Source organism: Clavelina lepadiformis, chromosome 9, assembly GCF_947623445.1.
Source record: "Clavelina lepadiformis chromosome 9, kaClaLepa1.1, whole genome shotgun sequence".
In the NCBI taxonomy this organism is placed as follows: Eukaryota; Metazoa; Chordata; class Ascidiacea; order Aplousobranchia; family Clavelinidae; genus Clavelina; species Clavelina lepadiformis.
Window position 1 is genome coordinate 882851 of NC_135248.1, and position 17994 is coordinate 900844.

General features: G+C 36.4%; 5 protein-coding genes and 1 pseudogene across 5 annotated transcripts; 5 read left to right on the top strand and 1 right to left on the bottom strand.

Moving 5' to 3' along the window:
• The first annotated feature begins 92 nt into the window (after positions 1–92).
• Positions 93–4924, top strand: LOC143470022 (uncharacterized protein C6orf118-like). Its single transcript, XM_076967861.1, has 12 exons — positions 93–448; positions 546–789; positions 1117–1302; positions 1693–1904; positions 2060–2192; positions 2959–3212; positions 3352–3447; positions 3717–3801; positions 3988–4049; positions 4248–4362; positions 4584–4645; positions 4780–4924. Exons 1-12 carry the CDS (start codon positions 324–326, stop codon positions 4829–4831), a joined length of 1626 nt encoding a protein of 541 aa, XP_076823976.1. The 5' UTR covers positions 93–323; the 3' UTR covers positions 4832–4924.
• Positions 4925–7639: 2715 nt separating this feature from the next.
• Positions 7640–8351, top strand: LOC143470025 (prefoldin subunit 4-like). Its single transcript, XM_076967865.1, has one exon. It carries the CDS (start codon positions 7744–7746, stop codon positions 8128–8130), a length of 387 nt encoding a protein of 128 aa, XP_076823980.1. The 5' UTR covers positions 7640–7743; the 3' UTR covers positions 8131–8351.
• A 47-nt stretch (positions 8352–8398) lies between these two features.
• Positions 8399–10432, top strand: LOC143470023 (uncharacterized). Its single transcript, XM_076967862.1, has 4 exons — positions 8399–8651; positions 8867–9017; positions 9304–9407; positions 9647–10432. The coding sequence occupies exons 1-4, from the start codon at positions 8400–8402 to the stop codon at positions 9893–9895; spliced, it is 756 nt and encodes a 251-aa protein (XP_076823977.1). The 5' UTR covers position 8399; the 3' UTR covers positions 9896–10432.
• LOC143470026 (prefoldin subunit 4 pseudogene) lies at positions 9970–11108 on the top strand (annotated as a pseudogene).
• A 47-nt stretch (positions 11109–11155) lies between these two features.
• LOC143470024 (uncharacterized) lies at positions 11156–14893 on the top strand. Its single transcript, XM_076967863.1, has 4 exons — positions 11156–11408; positions 11624–11774; positions 12837–12940; positions 13180–14893. Exons 1-4 carry the CDS (start codon positions 11157–11159, stop codon positions 13426–13428), a joined length of 756 nt encoding a protein of 251 aa, XP_076823978.1. The 5' UTR covers position 11156; the 3' UTR covers positions 13429–14893.
• An 880-nt stretch (positions 14894–15773) lies between these two features.
• On the bottom strand, positions 15774–17140 carry LOC143470028 (peptidyl-prolyl cis-trans isomerase-like). Its single transcript, XM_076967867.1, has 5 exons — positions 16975–17140; positions 16698–16817; positions 16517–16613; positions 16375–16450; positions 15774–16195 (listed from the first exon to the last, which is right to left on the bottom strand). The coding sequence occupies exons 1-5, from the start codon at positions 17044–17046 to the stop codon at positions 16063–16065; spliced, it is 498 nt and encodes a 165-aa protein (XP_076823982.1). The 5' UTR covers positions 17047–17140; the 3' UTR covers positions 15774–16062.
• Positions 17141–17994: the final 854 nt, after the last annotated feature.

The window sequence follows — 17994 nt, forward strand, 5'->3', positions numbered from 1 at the left end:
ACCAAAATAAAAATCTCAAGGGTTGCTTGGCTACTGAAGCTTTCTTAAATAGATCACCAACTTTAAGTGCAATGTCAAGACGAAAGTTCAAGTGTACCTACCTAGAATAATGTATTTTGTAACTGTAGTTATCAATATGTGAAAGTATAGGCTACTTGTACGGTACACTTTTATTCCAGAAAGGTAAACCATAGGCCTGGGCTAAAGCGTTGTGGAAATTTCTGTCATGTCCTTTCCGCCAGTCTGCCCGTGCACAGCAACTGCTCACTTAAGCTCATAAAACTGTAAAGAATCCCACCGGACCTGGCCTATCTAACTTCAAAATGAAAGCTGCAAAACTTGAATTTAAAAAAGATCCAGGAGATATTCATTCGCTGTTGGAAAGCACACTTGAAGCCCATCGCAAAGATATTTACGATTATGCCGCAGGACATTTGAATTCCAACAAGTCAGTTAATACAGTTGTGTTTTAAGCTTTATCAATGAACTATTTTAGCGTTGTTGAAAAACTTTAGCTTTATTTTATTAATGACGTTATTTTCCAGATTAGCTAAACCACCAGCTACAAATAAACAACCTAACACCGCCGGTACTTCAAACTTCTGGGCAAGTTCAGTTATCAAAGAACGAAAGCCCCGACAAAAATCTTTGTACGATGAAGATAAAATAAACGAAATGTCCAACGCACTTTTTGATTTTAGTTTTGGAACAACAGCTTTTATTTCCAATTTAAAATCAGATCAGCGTTCTTCTCTTTCTTCAGAATCCTATAGAGCTGGTACCCCACTGGTGGGTAACATATAATTTCCCTGAATAGTTCATTTAACTTTGATAGATTTTTATATATTTAATAGTATGTAATAGTATTTTTGATGATATTTAATATGTTCTAGATTCAAAAGTGTTAAATAGAACATTTTTTTAATAAACATTTCAAGAATTGTTACTAACAATTTTTTGTGCTACAACAAGAAGCCACATAATTTATCTCTAAATTTCAAGCCAATAAAATCTCTTTATTGGCTTGAACCTGTATACAGCCTATTTTGCAAGCAGTCTTTGGAAATGAAACTGACTAAGTATCTTGCATTTTAAGTATAAAAATCATTTTTTTAGGCACTTCCAACACTGTCACTGTCGGAACTGCAGCTACAGAGGAAGTTATTAAGTCAATTAGCGATTGTGGAGAGTGCTCGCTTTGCATCGTCAAAATCCTCCTTGTCCATCACTTCTCCGAAACCACCATCATCGCCAAGCGAGAGCAAAAAGAACTTTTTACAAAGGAAAACTCACGCGTCCAATGTGAGTGGATGATTAGAATAGTTTAAAGACCAATATTATGCTTAATTTTGTTAATGAACCACTTGTAAGTTTCATTTCGTACCAGAATTAAAATGCTTTGATAAAACTGACAGTCTTAAATATACAGAATGTAACAGGGATAATTTTAATATAATGCTACAGTGACTGCAATTGGTTATGCGATGAATCACAATGCTACATTATGTGATATGCATTTGATGCATTCATAAATATATAAACTTAAAACTGAAACAATTGGTAATATTCGCATTAATAATGGAGCAAGTTAAAAGTTTGTTTTTTGCCAACAGCACATGTCCTGAGGCAAAACATCCAGACATACGACATGATTTCAAGTTGAAGTTGATAACTTCTTTTAATTTTTTTAAGGTTTACGTTGAAGAATTAAAACTTCCAGAGTTGATGCTCCCGTCTGTAAACTCACTAGTGGGGATTCCGCCATCTTTACAGCAGGATGAGAAGTACGGGACATCTCGACGCGTGCACGAGCGAAGGAAGTTTGTCACGACTCATCATGCTGGCGTGACCAGGAAGGACCAGTTTCAGAAAATGCTCGATTTTGATCGGACCATCCTCAAAAAGTATCGAGCCTTGTTCAATTTACTGCCCGATAAATATTGGCCTGACATAGTGGCTTTAAATTTTTATTCCTATTTGTGACATAGATAACATATAACAAAAATGATGATACGGTCAATTTGAATTAACATCGAATGGTCGAATTTGACATTTACAGGCATGAAACCTTGGAACATAACCTTCGGGATGGACACAAAGCTGTTGAACATTTGGAACACAAACTAGTGCAAAGGCTTTTAGATTTGCAACTAAAAGAACTGCCGCTGGGGCCTAGTTTTGAACGGCTGCAAGTGAGTGAAAATATTTATATTTTTGTGTTTATGCAAGTCAGTGTTTCCCAAAATGGGGTATACAAATAAGAGGGTTACAGAGCATTATAAAATCGTTGCATGCAACATTTTAAAGTGCCATAGAATCCCAGCTGCTATGCGTACAAAAACAAAAATGCATTTTATTTTGAGATGTTTTTTTAAGTAATTTTTGAGAAGTAAAAGTGCAAATTTTTGGGTTCCACACATTTTTAAAAGGATTGGTTACTGCAGGATACCTAACTTTTTAAGAAAGTGAATCCCGCTATCAACGCAATCCTAAACGCTCCAATGTACCTGCTCATAATAATCAGTATTTTCGGCAAAAACACTCCATGATATCAGGCTGAAACGAACAGAGTTGGTTCCTTGCATCAAACAAACCTGAAGCCTAGACCCAAAGCTCTCGTTGAACTTCGAGTAACAACACAAGTTTGAATTTTAAATGAAATTTGCACTAAATTTAGTTCCAACACCTATCGCATGTTTATGAAATTAATGCATAGTGGTCAATGTGGTGATGAATTGAACGAGCGTGGGGCAGACGATCTTTTTAAGAAGCAAAAGCGAGTTCCGGGACAAAAAGTTGGGAAACACTAATCTAAGTCTACAAAAAAAAGAGACAAAAATTATATTTTGGTGCTTTTAAGCTGATAAGTTGTGTCTGGTCGCATATTCTTATGGTATAAAATATCGGGAGTTATTATTTCATAATAATCTTTTTTCCATTTTTCCACTTCAATTTCAGCTCTATTCAGAAATTTGGAGTGACCTGACAATTGACTCGTCCATTCTTGGAAGCTTGCTTGGAGAGATAAAAGAAGAATATGACAGTTATCTGACTTTTCTACTTGACTCCATGAAATCTTCGAACCGAGTCGAATTGGCCAGTTGTTTGAAGGAAGCTGAGGACGTGTCGAATGATGAGAAATTAAGAATTGCGGAAGAAGTTTGCAATGAGGTGGAGACTCTGGAGACACTCTGCAAGGAAGCTTTGTTAAGGTCGGCGTGATACGATCTTTGTCAATACAGCGTAGGATGTTTAGTGATGAAGTCAGTTGTTATCTGATTTAATGCCATAGGAAAAATATAAAGAAAATACAGACCCTCAACAACACGATTACTTTCATGTTCTGGGCAGGAACAGTAAACTTCAGGAAGAAATAACTGCCGACAAGGAGAGAATAGAAGAAGAACGGAGGTTGCAGAAGTTGGAGGATGAAGAAAACATCAGGAGGTAAATAATCTCTTTTAAATTGAGATCGGTGACCATGGAGTGATATTGAATCACCAATCCAGTAGTCACATAATGACTCCATACCATTCGCTGCAAGATGATTTATGTGAGTTAGCGCCGACTAAAAACAAACAGTCGCCACCAGGAGAAAACATTCCCTGCCCAGGCGATGCTTGGTCTGATGCTTGAAATGTTTCTGTTGCTTTAACTCAACCCGTCTTTATGAGGTCACACATGAAACTTTATTGTCATTCTTTTCTCTCGCCCAGAATGATGCCACTGAGGAGGGTACGTCTTAAAACAGCTTCATTTTCAACGATACCGTTGTGTTTGACGACCGAGAAACGATTGAAAGTAAGATGTTCAGAATAATAACAATTAGAGAGAGTTTAATTTTGTGTTTCGTTCTTAGAAGCAGATCTTTACTTAAACATACAAAATTAAAGGTATTTGAAGTTGGCAATGTTTCCGTATTCGTCTTCGTATTTTACTGTGTTTAACATCTTCTTGTAACCAATGTAATGCGAAATTTTCCTGCAGTATTTGCGCGCTGAGATCTTGAGAAAACTTGACGAAGTTAATGAAGAAAAGTTCAAACTAAAGTGAGATGTTTTGTGTTTATTTGTTGATCATGCCGGGCTTGAACTGGCGATCAACGAATTTTGTTAAAACTTCTCCTAATTGACCTTTCTCAAAAGTCGAGGTGTCTAATTGTTCTGAATGGAACTCCATACTGTAGGTCTGTACACTCGCATTTAGAATTCTTACTCTCGCGTACATTTTCCCTGTTGGTTACTTAGAAATTGCTACGTTCCCAAGCCTACCCATAGAAATCTTCAACACGCGGTGAAAGATTTAGAAATCGAATTGCAGAAGCTGCAACGACAGAACGATTTTCTTGAACAGAACCAGCAGGTGATATTTTCACTCGTAGTGTAGTTGTAAAGATCCTTCTTTACGACTAAGACTCTGTCACTGCTTACTAACGGTTTTATGAAGTCTTACGTAATCGGTAGCATTTTATTTTGTTGCTTCACTACGCCATGGTAGTGATTTTATTACAAATGAATACGTCATAATTGCATGGGAGCTAGGTGGTATTCTTAATCTGGGCTTTCTTTTTTCTTCATTGTCAGGATTTTTCAGTAGAACTGGCAGATTCCCTTCGCCGCTGTAGGGTGGATGACGAAGCAATGCGGTGAGATCACGTGAATTTTATGTTGTATTACTTGCCGTTGCAGTTGAGACAATTGCAATTCATAAAATGTTATTGTCTTGGGCAATTCTGGTGTCCTGCGAACTCACAACACTTAACAAAGATTTATTTTGCAGCGTTATTTGGAAGATAGTTGAAGGGCAAGACAACGAACCATCGAAATCATGAAGTGGAGCATTGCCGCGGAGCACGCCGTCTTTTGATGCGCTTATTCTTTGGTTTTTATCTGTTTTTGTTTCGTAATAAAAAATAGAAATACTTCCTGGCGGCTCAGTTCCAACTCGAGGCATAGCTCAGCAGTAATTTTGAAGTGGTTTCATATTAGGTAATAATATTATGGGATTTGGGTGGTGTAATGGTTTTGGGATGGCCTAAGCCAAACCCAGTCTTTTAGTTTTATTGTCTGACTCCTATGATTGTCTTTGACTCCGTTGCGTTTACTGTCTCTATTCTGCTTCTTAAATCAACACCAACTTCGTAAGTTCAAATTGATATATTGTCCGAATAACTTGTCCGAATTAGAATATTTACACCATGATTCCAATTCCCAATATCTTAGCAATTACTTCAATTTACAGGAATAACTCAGAAAGAAAGAATTTCTCCGAGTCTGAGAAGAGTACTAGCAAGTCCTGAAGGGACAAGCCCTTGCAGAGCCTCGCCGGCCAGAACATCCAGCATAACGATTTGAACCAAGCTTAACGTTTTATATCATACACGTCAGCCAATCAGCTAACGCCATGTTCTATTATTACACTGCTACCATAAAACCACGTGTCGCATATTGTACGTTATCTGAACGTTTTCAAGTACACTCAAACTTTACGCCGTGGAAACAACGCTACTTGAAATGCTTATATCTGCGTCCAATATGTCAGTTAGAAATACAATTTGTTTGAATAAGAGCTTAGCATGAATACGAAGCTTTTGCAAACATTACATTATCTAAACTGGAGAAAAAATACAAAAACTCATACAATGCCAATTTATATAACTAATTGCAATTTCTACATGATCCCCACAATATCAACTGAATACTTAATGTACGACATTTATTCTGTATAACACAGTAGAATCTGGGTAAGTCGAACACTCGATAGACCGCAGTGAAATGGTCGCCTTAGTGAGTTTAGCACTGAGGTATGACGTAACAAAACAACGGAAGATCGTGTTGCTTATATAGCTTAGCTCTAGATTCTAGAATCTAGACCAGTGGTTGGCAAACTGCGGCTCGCCGGCATGTTTTTAGTGGCTCTTCTAGTCGAATCGTTAAATTCCAAAAATATTGTAAAGGCTACCAAGAGTACCGTTTATGAACGTCTCCCTGTTTTTCTTTTCTTTATTTAGGCCAGCATTTCGTTTATGACGTAACAATAGACATACAATCCGAAGAGTTAGTTAACAGCAAGTCAACGCAATTTCATTGCCAAGACAATAAGCTTTAGCTCAGTTCAGTCTACTTAAATACACAGCAAAACGAAAACCATGACATCTAATGCTAGCAAATATAGTCTTTAACAAAGATGTGCAAACTGTGGCTCACCGACATGTTTTTAGTGGCTGCTCTAACAACAAACCATCACAAATTAAGGTCAAATACGCACTGGACCGAAACCATTTATGCTTTATTTCTATGCGTGCATGCGACTTTAGTCACAATCGCCGCGTTACCGTTTCAAAACTGCTCAAAATGCTTCTACAGGCCCTTCAGAACTCTTTGGTAGATGGTTGTTTTAATGCAACTGTTAAAATCTTGGACATAATGTTTTGAATCTTTTATCGAATCGTGTTGTATTCTCGAAGACTGGCATTAATGTATCTTTTTCTTTCAGAAATGGTTTCGAATATTTTACACGTTTTAAAACTAGTTAGAAAGCTGCATCGCACCACTTGCTCAAGGCCAAATTAGCCTCTTTCGTGCCACACTCCGGGTCCAATTTTTTTTTTAGCCAGCGGCGGAAAACCGCGGCTCAGAGACTACATTGTCTCCATTATAGTGTTGTAATGCATGCTTTGCTCCCAAGTGCCCTCCCACATTCGCCCATCTTATTTATATGGTAACTATCATGGTGATTGCTAATGTAACATGTTTGCGACCACCTGCGTCCCATAATTCTTTGTCCCCCAAATTTAGGGCAAAAATAAAATGAATGAACTGATCAAGCACAGTGTTCATCAAACTAATGTAGTATGGCGTGTGGTAAATGTCACATGGCCTCTAACACAATTGGCGTATGGCTAAATCCTTTTGAACAAGCATAAAAATGAAATGAAACGGTAGAATTATTCAAGTTGGCCTGGCCTACCTTACGTGTTACAGTGGTCTATGTACAGCGTAGTAGGTTAGTTGACGAAAGAAATTTCGTATTCTAGGATGTCCGTTAATTTTTCAAATACGTAAAAGTATCTTATTTAACTAGGTTGCCTTTATCGCCAAGTGAAGACACATTAAAAGTCTGGAATTAAAAACAGTGTTTTCCAACTAAACTGTAGGCCTATTCTCTTCGCTTCAGGCTTTTAGTGAGATCCGCTAGGTGCCTTATCCACTACGGTGTAGGCCTACTAGTGCTATACAAAGTATAGGCCTACGCGCAAGGCTGTAGGGAGCGCTGAAATTAAAATACTGAAATAGGTGAAATTACAGAGCATATATAAGGTCTGAAGTTATTCATGAAAAACAGGGAACGCATTTTTGTTTGTAAAATCTCAAAATAGAATAGGCCTAGTAACATGTGTAACATTATCATCATCAGAATACTGGAAAGCTTTAAAATTGGATAAATGATACCGTTAAAAGCCAGTGTCCATGACGATGGCATTATCCCAGATTAAAAAGTTTCGAACTTTACAAAATGCACGGAGATTTTTACCTCAAAAACATGAAAAATGTGAAGATTGCGATCTGGGTCTTGGCCTGTATTAAAGGCATATATTCTTCCAGATGTCAGATGCTATGTTTATTTTTTGCTTTGTGCTCCCATGTTATATCTATTTCAAATCATACGTATACAGGCTGTAAGAGTAGTTTGAAAAGTGCCTGGAATTTGAGTTCAGAAAAATAATCTGCATTGAGTAAGAAAATGTCGAATAGTAAACAGGATGATGACGCACCAGTGACGTACGAAGATCAAAAGAAAATAAACCTTTTTGCTCGTAAAAACGTTCAGTTGAATGAACTACGGAGCCAGGTTGAAGGGAAGAAAAAAGTTTTGCAAAACGTTGAAGACGCCTCTGATGACCTGCTTCTGTTGGAAGACGAAAACGTGAACGTTGATTTTAAAATTGGTGAAGTTTTCATAGAGCACTCACAAGACGAAACCCAGGATCTACTTGAAAAAGTCAAAATCAACCTGAATGATGACATTAGCGGATTACAGAAAGAAAGTTCAGAAATTGAAAAAGTTATGAATGATCTAAAAGTGCAGTTATACGCAAAGTTTGGCGATAACATCAATCTAGAACCTTAAACATTTCTTCAATTAAGCACCATGAAATGGTTTTTCTATATCTGTGTGAAACTCTGTGCAGTAGTGTGTGCTTGGTTTTTTAATATGTTGCTGTGTAGCACATGGTTTGTATGTAGCTTGCAGGTTTGAATTATTGTTATTGTGGGTACACTTGTATTGACAGTATGAGAATGATAGTTATGACCATCACCAGTGCATAATAAATTGATATTTAAAAATTATCCCATTGTTTGGTCAGAGTAATTTAAGGAAAATCATTAAGGTGGAGAATGAAAGTGATTGTTGCCGGCCATCAAAAAACTGGAACAAAGACCCTAAACGAGGCTTTAACATTGCTTGGTTATAATGTGTACGATTTCCTGGAAAACTTTTTTTATCTATCAAAAGAATGGAATCAAATTTTGACAACTGGCGGTGATACTCAACTTTTCCAGAAAATGTTTTGTGATGTTGATGCAGTTTGTGACATGCCATCTCTGCTCTTTTGGGAAGAAATTCACCGCGCCTTTCCTGATGCAAAGGTTTGATTGATGTTTTTTAGATTGAAGAAAGTTGCTCTGTACTGGCTGTGTTTCACGTTAGTTCATTTTTTAACAATGATACTGATTAACAATATTTCCCCCTAATTTTACTGAAAGAATGTTTTTTCATTGACATTTACAAAATCTGGCAATAATAACATGATAATTTTAGAAAAGTTTTCAAGTTTTTTATTTTTTCGCTTTTCTGTTTTAAGATCATTTTAAGTGTCCGTGAGAATGATGATGTTTGGTTTCGAAGCATGATGAACCAAATGACATCAAATCAAAAAAATTGTCTTTTACGTTTGGTCTTCTTTCTTTCACCCACTGCACTATCTCGATTGGTAGGATCTGGCATTCGTGCAGGTAAGTTAAGAAAATTCTTGTAAAAAGTAGATTTGTGATTTGGGGAAATATATCATACATTGGCTGATTAAAAAGGAGTGTTCTGTGTGAAATTATACACAGGCATCATGAAGCAAAAGTTACAAGTGTGAATTTGCGTGTAAGTTATCGGTTTAAAACTTTAAATGGACAATGATTAATGTCCCAGTAGTATGAGGACAAAATTTTTTGTTGTAAAAAGAGAGTTTGTTGAACTTGTATCCATGCTCATTGACTTGGCCTTGCAAAATCTTCATTGTATCTTCAGCACAGCTTGCTTATGGAATGGATAGGTCAGCCATATTTTCCACAAAACAAAATGAAATGTATATGAAGTTGTGTTACAGAAGGCATAATGCCCATGTCATGATGGTGAGTAGCTTCTTATATCACAACATATTTTGATGTCCATGGTTTGGCAAAAACATGAAATTTATCTTTAGGTATTTTGTTGTAAAGGTTGCTGGTAGCTATGTGTGTACAGAATAGAAACGCAATTTGTTTTAGGCATTAAGCAGATAACTGTGCGTAGTTGTTTTTGAAATAGTGTCGCTCCGGTTAGATATTTTTGTCAACATATATTTGAATGTAAGTCTATTTATTGTAATTAGAATGCCCCAAAGGACAAGCTGCTTATATACAACTGCAAGGAGGGGTGGGGCCCATTGTGTGAATTCCTTGGTGTGGATGCCCCAAGTGTTCCGTTTCCTCATAAGAACAAAAAAGGCTCAATATTTGATGAACTCATGGAGAAAAGTGACATTATGAAGAGAATGCAGTTGGAAGCACTTGTAGTCGGTGGAATAATTATTGCGATTATTGTGGTCATTGTGTCTCTCTGTATTTCCTTGCTTGGTTGAAATACCGCTTTTTTATTTTTCAACCTGCTGCTCGTAACTTTACTATTGTGGTATATAAGTAATGTAACTACAGTAGTAGCCATCCTATGTAGCCATAGATAGTATTACCAACTGCTTTTAATGACTGTTTTGGACAGAGTAACAAATTTTCGAATATTCTTCGTCCTTTCATTTTTTTCCACCATGCACTGCGTCGATACATTGGTGACGGACATAGACATCACAATCTTTTAGCCTACTTTGTCTTTTTTCCTTTTGTGTCTTTGTTCATTTGATGCCAAATCATAAGTGCAATGAAATTGTTTTCTATGTCATGAATGATGGTAACTAGAGTATTGATTGGATGCAAGTTTTTGGCATATAAATTTGCATGCATTGACGTTTCTTATTTTCTAAACTGTGATCTCACCGCCCCATGTAAAAGCTGTGGTGACCCCGATTTTGGGAGTCATTTCCAACTCTTGAAATTGGTTTATTTATGTTTATTTTTTGTTTTGTGCTCCCATGTTATATCTATTTCAAATCATACGTATACAGGCTGTAAGAGTAGTTTGAAAAGTGCCTGGAATTTCAGTTCAGAAAAATAATCTGCATTGAGTAAGAAAATGTCGAATAGTAAACAGGATGATGACGCACCAGTGACGTACGAAGATCAAAAGAAAATAAACCTTTTTGCTCGTAAAAACGTTCAGTTGAATGAACTACGGAGCCAGGTTGAAGGGAAGAAAAAAGTTTTGCAAAACGTTGAAGACGCCTCTGATGACCTGCTTCTGTTGGAAGACGAAAACGTGAACGTTGATTTTAAAATTGGTGAAGTTTTCATAGAGCACTCACAAGACGAAACCCAGGATCTACTTGAAAAAGTCAAAATCGACCTGAATGATGACATTAGCGGATTACAGAAAGAAAGTTCAGAAATTGAAAAAGTTATGAATGATCTAAAAGTGCAGTTATACGCAAAGTTTGGCGATAACATCAATCTAGAACCTTAAACATTTCTTCAATTAAGCACCATGAAATGGTTTTTCTATATCTGTGTGAAACTCTGTGCAGTAGTGTGTGCTTGGTTTTTTAATATGTTGCTGTGTAGCACATGGTTTGTATGTAGCTTGCAGGTTTGAATTATTGTTATTGTGGGTACACTTGTATTGACAGTATGAGAATGATAGTTACGACCATCACCAGTGCATAATAAATTGATATTTAAAAATTATCCCATTGTTTGGTCAGAGTAATTTAAGGAAAATCATTAAGGTGGAGAATGAAAGTGATTGTTGCCGGCCATCAAAAAACTGGAACAAAGACCCTAAACGAGGCTTTAACATTGCTTGGTTATAATGTGTACGATTTCCTGGAAAACTTTTTTTATCTATCAAAAGAATGGAATCAAATTTTGACAACTGGCGGTGATACTCAACTTTTCCAGAAAATGTTTTGTGATGTTGATGCAGTTTGTGACATGCCATCTCTGCTCTTTTGGGAAGAAATTCACCGCGCCTTTCCTGATGCAAAGGTTTGATTGATGTTTTTTAGATTGAAGAAAGTTGCTTTGTACTGGCTGTGTTTCACGTTAGTTCATTTTTTAACAATGATACTGATTAACAATATTTCCCCCTAATTTTACTGAAAGAATGTTTTTTCATTGACATTTACAAAATCTGGCAATAATAACATGATAATTTTAGAAAAGTTTTCAAGTTTTTCATTTTTTCGTTTTTCTGTTTCAAGATCATTTTAAGTGTCCGTGAGAATGATGATGTTTGGTTTCGAAGCATAATAAACCAAATGACATCGATTCAAACAAGTTTTTTTTTACGTTTGGTCTTCTTTCTTTCACCCACTGCACTATCTCGATTGGTGGGACCTGGCATTCGTTCAAGTAAGTTAACAATATTTTATAAAAAAGTAGGTTTGTGATTTGTGGAAATGTATGATAAAAAGGTTGATTAAAAACGAGTGTTCTGTGTGAAATTATACACAGGCATCCTGAAGCAAAAGTTACAACTGTAAATTTGTGTATTAAATAATCGGTTTAAATGTACAATGATTAATGTCCCAGTAGTATTAGGACAACTTTGAAATTTTTAAGGGAACTATTTGCAAGGACAAGGGTTTTAGGCATATGTAGACTCATCTTGGTGTGACTTAAACTCAATGATTCAGCAACACTTAAGGTCCAGGTTATTGAGCTTTATTGTATTTATTTTTAATTTAATTTGTTTCGATTTGCTCAAATTTAAACTGTTTGTTAATACCTTGTTGAATATCATTACAATAGCAGTCTCAAATTGGGGCTTTATGATATAGATAAAAATGTGCGTGTTAATTGGAACTTGCACTAAGACTAACTCGATGACAGGGTCTTAAATTGTGCAAAGATTTTTCTCGAGACTTCATAATTTCAAGACCTATTCTTTGATATTCCAAAGCGATTTAATAATTTTTAATAGTAAATTTGGTTTAGTTCCTCCAGTGCAGTTTTGCACGTTGGGTAGTTAACAACCTCCAGTTTTTTCGGTTTCTGGAACAACTTTCAACGGTGCCTCATTGATACCGGATTGTTCTTGCATTGTTTTTAGGTCTTTCTTAATGGTTCTTCTCCATTTATTTTTGGCGCAGCTGGTTTTTTTGCACCTTTGGGTACCCAGGTCGTTGTTATTTTTGCATGGTGGCTGTTAGGTAGTGACAGGATGTGTCCTGCCAACTTAAGGCGGTAGATTGTAACGACTTCATGGAGTGGTCAAGACTTGGTTCTTCGCAAGTCCTTTTTGTTTGTTACATGGTCTCTGTAGCTTTTTTCAACGAAAGTTTGCTGCTAATATTCTTTAAGTGAAGACATTACAGATTAAAAGGTTAATATTTTTGTTGTAAAAAGAGAGTTTGTTGAACTTGTATCCATGCTCATTGACTTGGCCTTGCAAAATCTTCATTGTATCTACAGCACAGCTTGCTTATGGAATGGATAGGTCAGCCATACTTTCCACTAAAAAAAATGAAATGTATATGAAGTTGTGCTACAGAAGGCATAATGCCCATGTCATGATGGTGAGTAGCTTCTTATATCACAACATATTTTGATGTCCATGGTTTGGCAAAAGCATGAAATTTATCTTTAGGTATGTTGATGTAAAGGTTGCTGGTAGCTATGTGTGTACAGAATAGAAACGCAATATGTTTTAGGCATTAAGCAGATAACTGTGCGTAGTTGTTTTTGAAATAGTGTCGCTCCGGTTAGATATTTTTGTCAACATATATTTGAATGTAAGTCTATTTATTGTAATTAGAATGCCCCAAAGGACAAGCTGCTTATATACAACTGCAAGGAGGGGTGGGGCCCATTGTGTGAATTCCTTGGTGTGGATGCCCCAAGTGTTCCGTTTCCTCATAAGAACAAAAAAGGATCAATATTTGATGAACTCATGGAGAAAAGTGACATTATGAAGAGAATGCAGTTGGAGGCACTTGTAGTCGGTGGAATAATTATTGCGATTATTGTGGTCATTGTGTCTCTCTGTGCTTCCTTGCTTGGTTGAAATATCGCTTTTTTATTTTTTAACCTGCTGCTCGTAACTTTACTATTGTGGTATATGAGCAACGTACCTACAGTAGAAGCCATCCTATGTAGCCATAGACAATATTAACAACTGCTTTCAATGACTGTTTTGGACAGAGTAACAAATTTTCGAATATTCTTCGTCCTTTCATTTTTCCACCATGCACTGCGTCGATACATTGGTGACGGACATAGACATCACAATCTTTGGGCCTGCTTTGACTTTTTTCCTTTTGTGTCTTTGTTCATTTGATGCCAAATCACAAGTGCAATGAATTGTTTTCTATGTCATGAATTATGGTAACTAGAGTATTGATTGAATGCAAGTTTCTGGCATAAAACACACAGCTGGGTTTTAAATTGCGAAATTATCACGGTTTTTGTTCTTTTTTACATGATTGTGATTAGTCAGGTCTGGTTATGGCAGCTTTGGTTTATGTGACCATTGTCGTAATGATGCTCAGAACTGTCCATCTCGTTAAGTGTTTTGCAAAATCTTCTGTGATTTTATTGTAATGATTGGCAACATGAAACAGCACAGCGATATTGCAATGGCAAAGGCACGGTTGTATGTGGATCATTGAATTACAATTTTGCTTTAAAACGTTGACATTGAAACATGGTACAACCAAATGTGGATGCACTGCCAACACTGACATTTTTTTTAAATCTACCTGTGAGCATAAAATTTTCTTTTATTCAAAGATTGCATTTTTTGCATACTGGAGTTTCGCTTAATCATGAATTTTTAAGATGTTTTTGCACAAAGGCACGGCACTCACTGTATAGCTATTTTTAATCTATACTGTATATTAATGTATGCGATGATCTAAAAATTGATTTTATCTTCTGCAAGCCTACTTCAGTCTTTATTGTGTGAGCAGTATCACTTTTATTTGAGACTGATGTGTATTATAATAAACTTTATTACAGTTCTAAGATAAGATCTCTTTAACATTTACTAACTGGCAGCTTTCCAACCATAGTTCAATGCTTAGATTTCACACAATTTCTTATCAATACAAAGCTAATTCTTTGGAATTAAGGAATTTGTCAGGCCTTGTTCAAATTCCATTAATCCAAGTTGTGAACCGCAGTTAGGAGCTGTCTGCGGCTAAGTGAATAAGAACGCTGGCGCGCTAATTTTGGAGGATATGTCTGCTACGTGTTGTGAGTGTAGCAGCTTGTCTTTCACTGCATGTGCCATAAATTTCCCAGTTAAGTTTCCTGTTTGAATCATATCATTTATTTTTGTCGTTGACTGTTGATTAATAAACATTTATCTGGTAGCTGTGTACTTGTCAGTTTTTTTAGCTCTGTACTCAGTCAGTTTTCGATTGCTAGGTTTCAGCTTCTTGGTTGTCAAGTCACAGTATCCGAAAGGGGCTACCACCCCCCAATTTTTTGTGTCTATAGGTTTCTACATTAGGTGGCGGTGTCTTAAAACAAGCACTTTTTAGTTGAATTCATGAAATATTTGCCCCCCCCCCCCCCCCCCCCCCAATTTGTTTTACTTGACGTTGTTCACTTTCATGGAAGAAAAAGCCAGTGTTGCCGTGGTCATTGTGGCAGCTTGTCTGTTGGTTTTGTTGCTTTAATTCAGGGGCGGGCAACTTTTTTGGTCGGCGGGCCTGATATGAGAAAATAAACTACTTGGCGGGCCGGATTCCTGAATCGATACATTAATCGTGTATTTATCCACCTATGCAAGGAATAAATCGTATTTAATGTAAACTTTAAGTTTTAAGCATAGAGACCAAAAACAGTATTTAATGAATTTATTAACAAATAATGTACTTCAATAGCTGCTGAAGTCAAAACTGAACTGCTGAACTGTCTGCGGGCCGCTCAAAATCCCGTCGCGGGCCGGGTCCGGCCCGCAGGCCGTATGTTGCCCACCCCTGCTTTAATTCAATTAAAATTCGTGTCAGGTGTTTTGTGCTGATTAAAATCTTGGAAAAGATTCCGCTTTATTTAAATAAGTGGTAACAAATCGGATTAGGCAGCATACTGTTGGAAAAAATTTATTTTCATTCCCTTCGCCGAGTAGAAATTACCACTTCATGTCACCGATAAGCAATTGCGGTGCCATAACAAATCAAGGTCAGACAAGTTCGTTTGGCTCAGCTCTGTTGCAATGAAATAATTCCGAAATTACAAGTAAAAATAATAATTACAAGTTTAGTTAGTGGCCACATAAGACCAGCGCAGAAAGATCAGAAATACTAGTTTAGCTTGATCAGGTGATTATAATTAAATTTGCGCTTCTAAATAAATTTTTATTATAACGCCTATCTCACTCTTACACACCCCACGTTTTGTCTGTTAAATTTTTCTCAGAGCAGTGTTTAGCTTTATTTTCAATGCACTTCCAATAGAAGCAATCTGCATTATAATAAACTTTATAACAGTTACAAAACGATTCGTTGGAGGCTTTTTAACAGGCAGGAGTATTTTCACAAAAATTAGCCACATTTTACTGAATGCTTCGAATTCACCAATCAATGAAAATGTTACACGATCGATATAAAACAAATTCTCTGGAATAACAAAATTTCTTAAACGAAATCAAGAGTAGCACTCGCAAAATTCTAGTAATGCAAGTTGGTGAAATCTACAGCTGACCACAGTTAGCAACAACAATCTTTTTGCTTGTCTTGCCGCTTCCGGAACCATAACTTTCCACCTTCTTCACAACATCCATGCCTTCCACAATGCTCCCGAATACCACGTGCTTTCCATCAAGCCTGCAAAATGAAACTATTTAGAACAGATAAGCTCCATGAACTAGGAACATTTTATTGTTTTAACAGTCAGAGAGCTGGGTGTGGTATCATGATTAATTCAAACCCATATCCGTGAACAAAAATTTCATCATCCTGTTTCGCTCACTCAAAATTAAGTAACACAGAACAAATATATTTACCACGTGGTTTTTGCAGTGCATATGAAAAATTGAGAGCCGTTGGTGTTTGGTCCTGCGTTAGCCATTGAAAGAATTCCTGCAAAAAAATCAAGTTTAGCTTACTGCTTAAGTACCAGCCATAAAATAAATGTAAGTTATGAACCTGGTCCGGTATGCTTGAGCTGGAAATTTTCATCAGCAAATTTTTCACCATAAATACTTTTGCCTCCAGTTCCATTGTGTCTTGTAAAGTCACCACCCTGTGGAAGAAATAGTTAGTTTTAAAACATGTAACAAGTGCAACACTGCGGTAAGTGAAATGTGCATTAAAATCAGCAGCAGACCTGGCACATGAAATCGGGAATGACTCTGTGGAAGCAAGAACCCTTGAATCCAAATCCCTTGTCTCCAGTGCAGAGAACTCTGAAGTTTTCCGCAGTTTTGGGAACAACGTCTGGACGAAGCTATAATCGAATAGTCGCAAAATGTAAAACGACACTCTAAAAAACTAATGTTGCCAAAACCATTACAAAATCAAAAACAATTCTTTTAAACTGTAAAATAGGCTGTGTATCTCGGATATCTTTAACAGGACGAAAACAACGCTAAAAAACAACATACCTCCATAACAATTCGTCCTAGAGCCTGCCCTTCGGCAGTCATGTCGAAGAAAACTCTTGGTAGCGCTGCCATTTTTATAATTATTTCTCAAACGACTCCAAATAAAACTATCACGACACTGCAACAGCACTAACCACTCCTAACAAGTCAACTACTAGAGCAAGAATGGGACAAGACAGACTTGATTGAGAGCACGTGCGCAGGAGTGGAATTTTCCAAAAAAAAAATGATTTGATTATATTCATCCGCGATTGTAAAAACGGTTGCTTCTACAATTCTACTTAAAGTTTAGTTGAGATAAAAATATGTTGATATATAAATTTTCAAGTTAAAAGTGGTTTTTGTAAAAAATAAAATTATTTAAACTTGCATCTACAAAGTATTTTATTGTAGTTTGGCTTAGTGGTTCGGTTCACGGCGGAGTAACCTTACGATTTACATCATTTTGCTCATAGCGGTCTTGACTTTTTTTTCTCGTTTTCGTGCGGCCGCAATGTCCAATTTTTAAGTCGCCGACATTTTGATTGGCAATAGGCTCTTTTGTCAATAAAACAACCAATTTTGAATAAATACAGGTTTTCCGATAGTCCATCGCGTTTATTGCATTGATGCTTTGTATTAAGAAACGCTTCCCGCCAACCCGGTTTATTGAAGTACCACGTGTGTAAATCGTGTGCTTTATTTCGTGTGATCAAAATTTAAATAGTCTGTCTAGATTTTCTTGAAGGCAAATAATGTCTTTGGCATTTTGATTCCTGCATTCAGTTTTCTCAAAAACTTATTTTACGATTACAGTACATAAAAGAAACATAAAAAGAAAATCGATTGTGTTTAAATATGAAATATTAGTGGAGAAATGTATGGCTTACAGAATATTACATGAAATATCTTTATAAATCAACAAGTAGAGTTTTCTTATCTGGCAGCAATGTCGGTAACCAAAACAACAACTTCAACACTATTTAAAACACTTAAAAACAGCGATTATGAAAGAAATTCAATTATTATTATTATTGCAAT